At 31.7% G+C, this 14815-nt stretch overlaps 1 protein-coding gene across 16 annotated transcripts in view; it reads right to left on the bottom strand.

Annotated features, from left to right (window-relative positions):
• The window catches only part of dlg1 (MAGUK family member discs large 1), a 298752-nt gene that overhangs the window by 73027 nt on the left and 210910 nt on the right, over positions 1–14815 (bottom strand). Inside the window, exon 1 of one of the 16 annotated variants that reach the window (XM_090168264.1) lies at positions 12056–12122. The exons of the other annotated variants lie outside the window; for them this stretch is intronic. Coding sequence (XP_090024390.1) covers positions 12056–12112 — 57 coding nt within the window. The 5' untranslated portion in view covers positions 12113–12122. Of the gene's footprint in view, positions 1–12055; positions 12123–14815 lie in introns of those variants that run through there. 16 annotated transcript variants of the gene reach the window in all.

Genomic DNA, 14815 nt, shown 5'->3' with positions numbered 1-14815 from the left:
GTCCGTAGGACCAGTTTAATAATTCACTTTTTTTATGGGCATTGAGACGGGACCAGTTTAAAAATTCAAGCTTTCTTCCAATTTCTACTCCGACTTTTTTCTTTTTAACACTATAAACGTCACACTAGAGAGTCTAGACTAACTTGTAAAATGAAGGGCTTACGAAGTTACCAGCAACCTTTAGTAGTGGTATTAAGAGACAATGAATAATGAAGTAAAACACCACGCGGCGCGATTCACGATTCACGCCTTCTTGAATTATAAACATTTATATGGTTTCTAGAGTCTAGACCTATCCACATTTCACATTCCATAAAAAATCATTTACAATGGGACCAATAGAAAAAAAATCATGGTATTTGTAGACATTAGGGGTCACTAGTCCTAAGGACTAGTTTTAAAAAATTCCTTATTTCCAAGACTGGTTTACATTCCGCTGAACTCAAATTATTCAGGGTTGCCAAAAAAATAAATTTCCAATTCCATGACCACTTTTATAAATTTTCCCTAACCTATTTTAAGACCACATTTTTAACTTTATTTCAGATTGTAATATTTTTACTTCAACGTTTATTTCATGGTAGGCGACTCTTATGGTTATAATTTAAATTCCCTGACTTTTTTCAAATTGTTAAAATTCCCTATCTTTTCCCTGACTTTTCTCAAATTGTTAAAATTCCCTTATCTTTTCCCTGACTTTTCTCAAATTGTTAAAATTCCCTATCTTTTCCCTGACTTTTCTCAAATTGTTAAAATTCCCTATCTTTTCCCTGACTTTTCTCAAATTGTTAAAATTCCCTATCTTTTCCCTGAATTTGTAGGCCTACTTTGAAATTCCCTAACTTTCCCTGAATTTGTAGGCCTACTTTGAAATTCCCTAACTTTTCTCTGAATTTGAAAGCCTACTTTGAAATTCCCGAACTTTTCCCTAGATTTGTATCCCTACTAGCAAACTCCCTAACTTTCCCCTGACTTGTGTATAATTAATTTGTCAAAAAACCGCTTTAAAACGTTGAAAAAAATCAATGAAAATAATTTAAATGAAATTAATCAAATATTTCGATTTAATTATAAATAAAAAATCCCCAAATAGGCGAAATATTACTTAACAAAATTACAGTTAGTAAGGAGGAATGTAATCGTCGGTAATTAGGAGGCCCGGAGAGGGCGAATTAATTTTGGTGGTTAAAAACGTGCAAGGCGCGAAAGGAAACGCGTTAAACAATAACAGCTCATTAGCGTACGTGGCGAAACGCTTATTTTTCGTGCCTCGTAAGGAACATCATTGAAACAATGTGGAATATATTTTAGGGGTCAAACAAAGCGGTTGCCGTGGCAACCCTAATGATAGAACGGCCTGACCTAAAAGGACGACCAAAACAGTGTGGCTGCACTGTCTTCCGAAGGACGTTAACCCTGAACATTTTTTGACCGAGGCTGGATTGACATGAATTTTAACGGCAACACCTTCACCGTCCTTAAGGACTATAAACCTATAGTAGGAAACCCAGACAATAATTTAAATTCCTTTTATGATAAATTGGATTATATTTTTCAATTTAAAGGATTGTATTTTTAAATTTATAGGATTGTATTTTTATATTTATAGGATTGTATTTTTAAATTTATAGAATTGTATTTTTATATTTATAGGATTGTATTTTTAAATTTATAGAATTGTATTTTTAAATTTATAGGATTGCATTTTTAAATTTATAGAATTGTATTTTTAAATTTATAGGATTGCATTTTTAAATTTATAGGATTGTATTTTTTAACTTATAGGATTGTATTTTTCAATTTATAGGATTGTATTTTTCAATTTATAGGATTGTATTTTTCAATTTATAGGATTGTATTTTTCAATTTATAGGATGGCATTTTTCAATCTAAAGGATTGTATTTTTCAATTTATAGGATGGCATTTTTCAATCTAAAGGATTGTATTTTTCACTCTAAAGGATTGTATTTTTCAATCTATAGGATTATATTTCTAATTAATAGGATTATATTTTTAATTTATAGGATTGTATTTTTCAATTTAAAGGATTGTATTTTTCAATTTCAAAGATTGTATTTTTCAATTTATAAGATTACATTTTTCAATTTATAAGATTACATTTTTCAACTAATAGGATTATATTTTTCAATTTATAGGATTATACAGGTCAAAATGTTTTATAATAAATGATAATATTAGATTAGCAATTGCCAATATACGGAAAATATCAGCTAAAAAAATGGTTTAAAAACAATTTAAGTGCAAATGTTTATGAGGATAGGGTAGTCGGAAACCGGAAGAGTATTGAGCGATATTTTCCCCTCATATTATGTTGCTAAATAAATATTTCGAAAGCAAATTCTAACTTAAAATTATATTTATAAGACGTTTTAAGGATAATATAGGATATGTTTTAAAAATACAGATTTACTGGGCTGCTTTCTATAGCAAAAATGTTACCCTATTTTAAAATAATGGTTTGTTTTTATCAGAGTTGATATTATGTCTTTAATGTTATGGTTATTGTCAAAATAATATAGCCTTAAATGTTTATATTTTCCCAATTCTACGATGTTTTGAATATTATTTACTTTATAAGATAGGAAAATATAGTTACGGGATATATTCCTAAAATTTGGATATTTGAAACCTAATCATAATATTGCATTAAATAAGTTATTTTATTATAATTCATATATTAAATATACTACTCGTTATTTGTTTATCATCGAAATATTGTAGCCTATAAATGTTTTTATTTTCCAGACTTTCTAATGTTTTGAATATGATTTACAAATCTTTCTGTCATCTTTACTCTATTGCAATAAAAAATATTGCGAATATATTTATAAAATTTGGATAATCTTTGGGAATCCTACAGGGTTCCATTTTTATTATTTTTTCAAGCTAATCCTACAAGAAAAATGTTAACAAATTGTTATAAAATAGTTTCTTGAAGTATATAAGAAAGGCTATTTTTTACACTTTGGCCAAAAGCCACTCGCGGGAAGTAAGAATTTATATCAATAATCTGTTCGAAAGCCGGTAGAGATTTTTATCAAAGGAAGGTGGATTTAACCTTTCCCGTGCTTTTAATACTTTCAAGTAACTCTCGGTTTCCTCGTAACGGAAAAGCGAGCTAATAAGCCATCGAAGCTTTTTAAGATACAGACTTCACCCATTAACCGCCTTTATCTGACCATTCTAGTCCGTGTTACCTCGACTATAGGCAATTTCGGTAGAGAAGACGTTTAGTCTTTCACACTAGGATGGCCGCCCTAAATTTCGTAGTCTCGGGATACGGAACAAAAATACCAAGAATTTCTCATTACTAACACCAGGAGAAGTTATAGCGCTAGCTACGTAAAAGCGGCTCCCGTACGATATAAAGAGTAATGACTAGACTGCATTTCATAAGCTAAAATCCGCCACGCCGCCATTCCCAAGAATACGAACGGAAAAATAAAATAGCTCTCTCTCTTGGAATGTAGAAATTAAGATTCCCCCTGGTGACCGAGAAAGCTAATAAAGCCGCCAAACCCAAATTACGTTTTTAATTTAAACGCGAATTTGACAAATATAAATACCTCCAAACTTAGAGAAATAAAGAGCCGTTCGCCCCTGGTGGGTAGCTCCCGAGTCGCGCTTCGGAGCGTCGCGTGTCGAATACTTCTACAGGCGGAAATAGGTCAAAAATAGACCAAGAAGACGGTTTACACAGACGCGGAGAGTTATATTTCTAAAAATATTGACTTCTTTAGCGAAGTGTACAATTTTCTAGAATGAAGATCGATAAATGCGGCGGAAAATTACGTTACCTCATATTCTTACAGCGGGGGAAAATACGGAACACAATAGGCTTTTAATCGCGGTATCCCACCACCCACCCGAAATCCGACATTACAAGCCGGTCCGTAAACCGCTTCTTTCTACAATAGTACGCCTACGCCGAGGCTTAGTCTGACTTTAGAGAGACTTCGATCTCTATACATTGAGTCAAGAAGGGACCCCGGTATCAGGGCTCGAAATCGGGCTAACGGTTTTTTTTGATAAAAGCTTTTTCTAAACCACGGAGGCGTTCTATACGAACTCCCCTTACACTTGTTGCAACATCTTTCCCCGTATGCATTATAGATACATTTTCTTGGCCGCCGCCACAAGAGCCCACTCTCAGAAATAAAAGATACCACAAAAGGAAAAGGGAAAAAAAGTCAATATCAGAGTAAAGTGGTTGGGTTCAGTGCCTCTATTCTGCCACTCGTTTCACCCACGATTCAATCAGGAAAATACAGCACTGTCAAATGGCACCTAGACCATTTAAATCGCATTAATAAATAAAAACCGGTTTTTGTCAAATTGTATTGCTTCTAGACAATGGTCTGCAAACATTTATGGGAATTGCAAGACACATCGTTTACATTATAGGACAATTATAGGATTAAATTCTTAAAATTAAACGAAACCAATCTTAAATATACAGGAAACCTAATCTTAAATATACAGGAAACCTAATCTTAAATATACAGGAAACCTAATCTTAAATATACAGGAAACCTAATCTTAAATATACAGGAAACCTATCTTAAATATACAGGAAACCTATCTTAAATATACAGGAAACCTATCTTAAATATACAGGAAACCTATCTTAAATATACAGGAAACCTATCTTAAATTTACAGGAAACCTATCTTAAATTTACAGGAAACCTATCTTAAATTTACAGGAAACCTATCTTAAATTTACAGGAAACCTATCTTAAATTTACAGGAAACCTATCTTAAATTTACAGGAAACCTATCTTAAATTTACAGGAAACCTATCTTAAATTTACAGGAAACCTATCTTAAATTTACAGGAAAACTATCTTAAATTTACAGGAAAACTATCTTAAATTTACAGGAAAACTATCTTATATTTACAGGAAACCTATCTTAAATTTACAGGAAAACTATCTTAAATTTACAGGAAACAAATCTTAAATTTACAGGAAACAAATCTTAAATTTACAGGAAACAAATCTTAAATTTACAGGAAACAAATCTTAAATTTACAGGAAACAAATATTAAATTTACAAGAAACAAAACTTAAATTTACAGGAGACAAATCTAAAATTTACAGGAAACAAATCTAAAATTTACAGGAAACAAATCTTAAATTTACAGGAATAATAATAATAATAATAATAGCCTAAGAGATTACAGTGTCCTCTCTACCCTGTCTTCCACTTCAAATCTGCTCAATCATGGTCGAAATAAATACATTTACTATTGGAGTGTACTTGTTTAGGAAATTACTTAGTTGGGTTTTAACGAATATAGGAAATATAGGATAAAAATATAATTATACGATTTCAAAATTATAAGAATATACGAATTACAGAATAGCTAGTGGCATCTTTGGCGGTGTTTTTTTTTAAAATAATATAAAATCATGTTTGGGTTTTCGAAAATTGGTTAATTTCAAATTTCATCGCTAACGGTACTTACTAAAGTTTAAATTTGCCATTCTAATGTCATTAAATTTGGTATTGACTACGAGTCAGGTACAAGTTACCCGTACGCGTTTCTCTCGTATGGGATTAATCTCTTTAGCATCTACGGTTTTACTAAAGAAACCTTAGAAAATTATTAAGTACGGAGTCGAATAGGAAGATTATTATTACCGGGAATACACGCTTTTAATTGACAACAAGAGAGCCATCTTTGTGACAAAATAGAAAACTATATCCTGTTGGCTTAAGCCTTTTTACTCATTATATTCATTGTTACATCGCGGACTGGAAAACAACGATCCTAAAGAAAGTCACATTTCAACCAGAAGGTAATAAAAAAAAATAATAATCAGCTAGGCTAATACCCTTGGCACCACCTAGGTCCATGTCATCTAGCGACTTATATTGCCGGGTTACAATGCGTAGGAGGGTGGTGGCAAGCCCTTCATGCCACGCGAGCGAACAGCTCCCTACACTTACAGGGTTCGTACACGACCTGGAAAACCTGGAAAAGTCAGGGAATTTGAAAATGATTCCAAATGGTCAGGGAATAGTCAAGGAATTTTAAAATGGTCCAAAAAATAAGGGAATTTTAAAATGACCGCAAAACAAAGCCAGGCAAATAAATTTTTGAAAGATGTATTAAAAATATATTATCAATATTTTACAAGATTTTACCTCAAACTATTCATTTTTTCTACAAAAAGTTTTATGGAAAGGGTAAACCGAAGAACTCCGGGGAAAACCCTTTAACCCGTGGGGAGAGAACTTGCAAACTCAACGCGGAAGAAACAGTCGCGAGTTTACACCCAGTGCCACAAGCTGGGACACATTTTTCTCTTCCGTCTTAATCCGATCTTAAGAACATTTCCAAAACGTAGAGGTTTGGTGTCACGCGTTGAAAGCGCCGGCGGCAGTTTCTTCAAAAGAGTCGTCCTCCTTAATTTGATCAAGAAAAATATTCAGCCGAGAAAACGTTCGAGCTATAAAATAGAATCGTGCTTGGGGCGATGGCTTCCTCCTCGAAAGTCGCTACTAACAGGATATAACTCCCGCCCACACGCATTCTAGTATAGAGTTAACACTACCCCTTTAAATTTAACCCTTGACCTTCGGAAGACTTCCAAATTGGACGATGAAGAGAAGAGGGGGAATTTAGAGAAAGGAGAGGGAAAAGCGGAACCTCAAAGAAAGTCGAATGCGAAGGGGCGGAGGCGGTATTTCCACGCGAACAGGACAAAGGACAGAAATTTCGTTAGCTAAAAATAAAGTGCTCCCAGGAGAGAATTTTTCCTTTCCAAAGATAATCTTGATGTAGATTAAAATGTACTCCCTCGCGCCGACAAAAAGACAACATTATTTCTTTGTCGAAATAATAAAATTTAAATTTAATTTAATGGTCTGGTGGTACGGGTACCTTATGTCCCAAATTGTTAGGCTGGCTATAGTAACGAACAATCGCGAGTTAAAAAATCGGAGTAGAGGGTAGATTAATTTTTTAAGAGAACCGTACCTATAATCAGGAATTCTAATGATTTCCTATATTACACGAGGGCTCAACTACATAAGGGGAATACATTTTTTAGAACTAAAAAAGCTCTAATTTTATTGATAATTTTATTTTATTAATTAATAATATTGCATAAAGTTGAATATTTAAAATAGGCACTCTAAACAAGGATTGTAAATTTTGAAATTCACATCACATAAAAATTACCTTACTTCAAATATATTTATATTATCAGTCCGTATTGACTTAAATTCAAAATTGTAACTAGAATTTTTTGAGATTGCGTTACGTAAATAATGTGAAAGATAAATATCTAATTTTAAAACTTCACACTTTTTTTCTTTTCAATTTTATATTTGCTAAAAATGATATTTTGGTATTAATTAATAGGGAAATTAATTGTATGCCATCAGCAGTAAATTAACTTATGAAATATATTTTAAAAGTAGGTCAAGCCCGCCTACATTACGACTTCAAGAATCAGGAACCATCACGCCTACACTTATTTAGACTTTATAATTAAAATTGATCCGTGCTCAAAATTAGCAACAATTAGAGACTTTGTATTACAATAATTAAATCAATTAAAATTTTAAGTATAATAGCATTGTCTTTAAAGGGACTAATAATCACTTAAAGGTGACAACATCCTATCAACCATTTCAAACACGACCTCAACCCCTGGTGTCATAAATCAATAATAAAAAGTTGCCCATTAATTCTCTATTTTTCAAACATGGGGTTTTTAATAAAAAAAAAAGTCGTCTGCAATTTTGTCATTTTTTCTTTCCCTTCTATCTGTCTCAACAGGGTGCGCGACGACCGAGCGTGAAAAAATCAATAGGCAACTGTATTAAAAAAAAACTTTAACCAGAAGGATAAATTAAACTGAGAGTAACCCGCGAATGCAGGGATCGGGTTGAGTCTGTCGCGTAGAATGATCCTGCAATTATCCAGTGGGAACTATAACGTGCCCGGGATCAAAACAACCCACCCAAACACGAGAAAATCATTACCAAAACTTCAAGGGACGCCAGATTATCGGGCTTTCGTCCAAATTGGTCGGTTTTTGCGGAAAGATTGCGTAATTTTGGGCGATTTTCGGATTCGCACGATAAAAGATAAATTTCGCATTTGGCTGTATTATTTTAAATATAGTAGTATTTAAAATAATTATACGTTTTTAAAATCTTCTTACTAATATTGGAAATTACTATTATTTTAGGGGATAAAGACTTGAAAATGATTTTTGAAGTCAAGAAAAATTATGACGTGTATGATCGATTAATAATTTTAAATAATTACCTTAACAATCAAGGATTTTTTACGTGTCATTTAACTCTTAAAAAATGTCACAAAAATTTTAAATTTGGCCCATTTACGTTTTGTCAAATAAGCAAAAATATTTAGTAGAAGGTTCCTGCCCTAAAATTAATCAATTTCTTTACGCTAAATTACAAAATGAACAGTTTAAAGAATCATCAATCGATTTGGCGGTTTAAAAGGAAATTGCGCGCGATAAAACTGGCATGCCCGAATACATACGTTCTTTCCAATTCGAAGTCTCGCACGCAACTAGCTTTTCATCCGTTTCCTGTTTTTTCATAACCTTTCTTCGTCTAACCTAACCAGGCGAAAACAGGCGTTCGGGTGTGGCGATCCGGGACCAGCCCTGTTAATAATTAATACCACGCTCATTGCCAGCGCCAACCCGCTGTTACGAAGTTCGCCGCGACGCCAACAGCAGCGAATCAATATCTACTACAGCGAGCAAAGCGTTTTCAAATAGCCTTGGCTCGACGCTCGATGACGCTTAGGAACGCGTACGTCCTACGCTTCTTACAAAAGCCACGCGCGCCGACGACATTCAGCCGAACCGAACGGTAAAGGGAATTTAGATCGCCGTTCGCGTTAACTATTAAATCAAGAATGCACGCGCGGGGTCAAAACCTCCGCCAATTAGGCTTTTGCTTAATTACGACTAATCGGACGAGCTTAATTAATCTGTTGCTTTCCGGTTTCGTTCGTTCTCGCGCAAATACGCTCGAATGTAAAGCGATTTCCCGTTATCGATTGTTGATTCCGGCTGGGTGGAGAGCGGTTCACATTCGGCCATTGCTTTAGATATATTTACGAATAAATAGGAGTCATTATATGACGAGTAATTGCTAGGAAACACGATCGGTTATCCGCTCGCAATCTTCGAATCACGTGGCGTAATGTTGTAGCGATGGTAACGACTGCTCGGGGGATCAGTTGGGAATTGTAAAACCATTTTTGTTAAAACGGGAAAAAAATTCCCATCGTCACCCGTTCACAGTTCTTCCTGACATTCCTGACACACTGACAACGAGACATCCCGAAGTGTAACCCACCGATTTTGTTCAAACTCGGGGGATTGGTAGACCTTCGTGTAACTTGAAAAATCCTAAAGGGATTTTATTCAATGGGCAACCGTTTTGCCATGGCAACGAAAAATGGTTTTGATAACAACAAATGAAAATTTTCCCATTGAAAATAACATGGGATTCTGACCGATTCCTAGGACACTCCCTGTGAATTTTTTTTAAAAATTTCGAAAATGCCAAAAATTTAAAAAAATTGATAAAAATTAATAAAAAAAAACATCAAAATTGATCAACTTTTGATCAATTTGAGGTCAAAATCCCATGTTATTTTCAATGGGAAAATGTAATATTTTGTGTTGTCAAAAACATTTCTCGTTGCCATGGCAAAACGGTTGCCCATTGAATAAAATCCCTTTAGGATTTTTCATGATACATGAAGGTCTACCAATCCCCCGAGTTTGAACAAAATCGGTGGGTTACACTTCGGGATGTCTCCTTGTGAGACAGATGCAGAGTTGGCTGATTTAAATCAACTAGATTTTAATCAATGATTTAAAAAAAAATCATTGATTTAAATCAATTTTCATAAAGTATTTTTGAAAAAGAAAAAACCTCGCCAATTGCTATAATTTCGGTTTAAAAATAATCTTTATCGTACTTCCCCCTAATGTTGCATTGGATTCTACCTGTGGGTGGGGATTTCGCCGAATTTATTTTGTAAAGTACTAAAATAGGTTTTAAAAAATATAAACATCTATATGATTCTTAGCTTAATTTTAATAAATTCATTATACATATAAGTCTTAAAAATTAAAACATTTGTTTTAGGTAAAATTATGATACTAAATTATATAAATCTTTGAAATTTTAATTAAAATCAAAAAAATCTGATTTAAATAAAAAAAATCGATTAATTTGATTTTTTTTTAAATAAAAAAATTTCCAACCCTGGACAGATGAGACCAAGCGCTACGTACGCTTGTATTATTTTTATGGCGATTCAGCGGAAAACTACCTTTATCTTATATAACATAAACGGTACTAACAGAAGGACAACTGGATTAAGATGGCAGACATGGCTCAAAGGCAAAGCGTAAGGGGGAAGTAAAGTGGGGGATGACCCTAGCCTTGAACTACAGCCATGGCAAGCGAAAGCCACTTATTACGCAACGAAAATACGAAAATTATTGATTTTAATAAATATAACCTTAAACAAAAGGAAACTACTTGTTGAACGTGCTATCAATCACAATTACAAGGCAGCGTACCATGAGACCATATGGAGGGAAGGGGTGTTAATTACACTTAATTGCCTTTAAATTTAACCAACGTGTGATCTCTAAATTTAAGCATATTTAATGTATAATATAATATAAATACATTAAATTAAATTTAATATATAATATAAATATATTAAATTAAATTTAATATATAATATAATATAAATATATTAAATTAAATTTAATATATAACATAAATATATTAAATTTAATATATAACATAAATTATATTAAATTTAATATATAACATAAATTATATTAAATTTAATATATAACATAAATTATATTAAATTTAATATATAACATAAATTATATTAAATTTAATATATAACATAAATTATATTAAATTTAATATATAACATAAATTATATTAAATTTAATATATAACAAATTATATTAAATTTAATATATAACAAATTATATTAAATTTAATATATAACATAAATTATATCAAATTAAATATATAACATAAATTATATTAAATTAAATATATAACATAAATTATATTAAATTAAATATATAACATAAATTATATTAAATTTAATATATAACATAAATTATATTAAATTTAATATATAACATAAATTATATTAAATTTAATATATAACATAAATTATATTAAATTTAATATATAACATAAATTATATTAAATTTAATATATAACATAAATTATATTAAATTTAATATATAACATAAATTATATTAAATTTAATATATAACATAAATTATATTAAATTTAATATATAACATAAATTATATTAAATTTAATATATAACATAAATTATATTAAATTTAATATATAACATAAATTATATTAAATTTAATATATAACATAAATTATATTAAATTTAATATATAACATAAATTATATTAAATTTAATATATAACATAAATTATATTAAATTTAATATATTCAATTCAATTCAATTCGAGTTTATTACCTGCATATAAACATGTTTACAAAAACACTTCAGATATATACAGGGTGTTCATATTACATATATAATATAATATTAATATATTAAATTAAATTTAATATATAATTTAATATTAATATATTAAATTAAATTTAATATATAATATAATATTAATATATTAAATTAAATTTAATATATATATATATATTAATATTAATATATTAAATTAAATTTAATATATATATTAATATTAATATATTAAATTAAATTTAATATATAATACAAATAAATTAAATTTAATATATAATACAAATAAATTAAATTTAATATATAATACAAATAAATTAAATTTAATATATAATACAAATAAATTAAATTTAATATATAATACAAATAAATTTAATTTAATACATAATACAAATAAATTATATTATGTAATATAAAACCTTAAAAAGAAAATATCTAAAATCCAAGTAAATATCGAAATGGAAATAGAAAATTTACCTTGACTGTACAATCAGTATAGGAAATAGTATCGACGTAAGAATCAAATCGCACCATTTTCGTCGGCCTTTTCCTAATAATCGGACAAAGCGAGCACATGACACTCAGCCCATAGAGGAAGAAGTCAAGAAACCGGGACGGAAGCACCTGCTAAAATTATTCGCGAAACCATCACGTCCTCCGAAAACGGTTTGCTACACTAACGACAGCCTCCGATAATCCAATCGTAGCCGTTCAAAAACGCGCGTCGAATACGCGAAAACAAACACAATTTACACCGAGGCCTAAGCCGAAACGTTATCCTCCTTAACGTGTACGATTTCTCAACTGATTTTTGCAGAAATTAAGGACGGTATCGTCTCCCGGAGAATCGAACCGCGGAAAACGAAACTCGCGAAAGAGAACATGTTTAATTAGGACGAACGGGAGCTTTCAAACGGCGTGGGTGATATTGTGACCAAAAATAACACGGCAAATTCGTTGGAATCCACGAGACCGATGGCTTACACGCGGCCGATTGCAAAAACGGACGGAGGAGGAGGCGAGCGGGAAAGCGACGCTTCTACGCCTGCGCGGGAGACTCGCCTATGAATCGAGCCTCACCCCGTTCCGCGAACGAACGCCGATGAGTGGGTACGGTTTGCGAGGCTGGATTGTAAGCTGGATAGCGTCGGGTGACAAGCGAAGGAAAATACCGTTCTTTACTATAATTTTACTACCCAAAGGTTAAGCCTAAATATTTACGTCTCGCGGCGCCGCCTTTTGGAATAAGTGGGAACTTAAAAGGGAATAATTTACCCATAAACGTACGGTGCAAATGAGACGCTGGAATGTATATAATCAAAGGAGGATAATTACATTATTAAAATTCACATTGAGGGGGTTGAATATAAAATAAAATTTAGAACAGCGCGTGACAATCCTTGGATACTATTCTGAACTATATTATAGATTAACAGGGTTCGTAGAAACTTTTCGGAATTAAAATTCCCTGACATTTCTAGGTTTTCCTTGACCAATATTTCCTTAACAATTTTGTAGAATAAAGGAATGTTTTGAGATAAAATCTAGAACAATATTTATTTGCCCGATTTTTTTTCGGGTCATTTTAAAATTCCCTTAATTTTCGGGACCATTTTCAAATTCTTTGACTTTTTCCATGACCTTTTGGAAACATTTTCAAGCTCCCTGACATTCCCAGGTTTTCCCTGACCAAATTGCCAAATTTTCTCTGAACATTTTTGTAGAGTAATATAAGGGTTTGAGATAAAATCTAGAAAAATATTTATTTGCCTGATTTTTTTCGGGTCATTTTAAAATTCCCTTAATTTTCGGGACCATTTTCAAATTCCTTGACTTTTTCCCTGACCTTTTGGAAACGTTTTCATTCCGAGGTTTTCCAGGTCGTGTACGCACCCTGAATTAAGAAGGAATTTACTATAGGTTGTAGAATTATTCCAAACGCAGTAATGAATTAATTTAATAGCGGTAGCAAATATTAATAATTGATATTAATTAGTTTTAATATTTGAAAATTTCAAATAAAAGTAAAAGATATTTACAAACAGTATAGAAAATATAAACATTATGGTTTTACATTTGTATTTTTGTACACCCACCGATTTAATTAATGAAATTTCATTCGCCTAAAATATTTGGGAAACGAAACGAACTAGACCTCACAAACCAAACAAAATAAGTAAAAAATCTTAAAATATATTTTTTTAAATATATCAAAAATGTTCAAAGTAAATATCGAAACAAATAGTGTGTTCAGGGACAAGATACCTACCAGGGGCATTACCTACCAGGGGCATTTTAAACTTTGAAAATAATGGAGAAAATTTAATTTTCCGTCTAATAGACGCTAAAAGAAATTATTTGCGTGTAAATTGAATTGTTCCGCAAAAGAAAGACTTTTAAAATTCTTAGACAATAAGATTCTTGTTTTCCGAACCAGCGCGCGCCTATTTATACAACGTAACCGTTGAAGTTTTTCAAATCGATTTATTTTAAGATCTATTAAATTAAGTCGCTTTTAAGCATTAAAGATGGATTAAAGGTTTACATAATCTTCTACTAAAATTATACGAAATAAAAAACTTCAAAAATCTTAAGAAAAGCAAACTTTAATATTCCCAAACCCCCCTCTACCACGCGCAAGGAAAAACTAAGACTTCAAAAAAAATTCCATTTGGCCAGGCTGGGCAACCGTGAAATAGGGACTTTTTTGTCAAGACAAGATAAAAAAAATGTCGTATTAAACAGACTAAGCCCCCCCCCCAAAAAAAAAGACAATTAGGCGACAAAATGTACAAATTAAATTAAATTACCGATTTTATTAATCGTTCTGGATAATATAAAGAGGATTTAATTCCCCACTAATTAGCGGTCGGAAAGGAGATAGGAGTGGACAATTAATAGTAAGCCTTGTTAGAGATTCTCCGTCTCAGAATTAATGAAGATTAAAAGGGTTATAATTTAAATAGCGAATCTACTCCGATAGAATTACCCAATGAGAAGGACGATTCGTAGCCTCTCTTTCGCAGGCAGAAAGAAATACAGGTAAAATCCATTTCGAAGACAAATCTCTGGAGGCGAATTGGAGGGTTTATGCAAATCATACGTTTCCACGCACGCGCGTTGCGTCGTTCGTAACCCCCAGAATTAAAAAGACGGGGAGGAGAGGCAGCTACCAGTCAAGCCTTCAATTTTGTTTGCACAAGTGCCAATGTTTACGCAACTGACTGGAACGTTTAA

Source organism: Leiobunum rupestre, chromosome 3, assembly GCF_980474605.1.
Source record: "Leiobunum rupestre chromosome 3, qqLeiRupe1.1.hap1, whole genome shotgun sequence".
Lineage (NCBI taxonomy): Eukaryota > Metazoa > Arthropoda > Arachnida > Opiliones > Sclerosomatidae > Leiobunum > Leiobunum rupestre.
The sequence above is the reverse complement of the archived record's forward strand: the minus strand, read 5'-3'. Positions and strand labels throughout refer to the sequence as shown.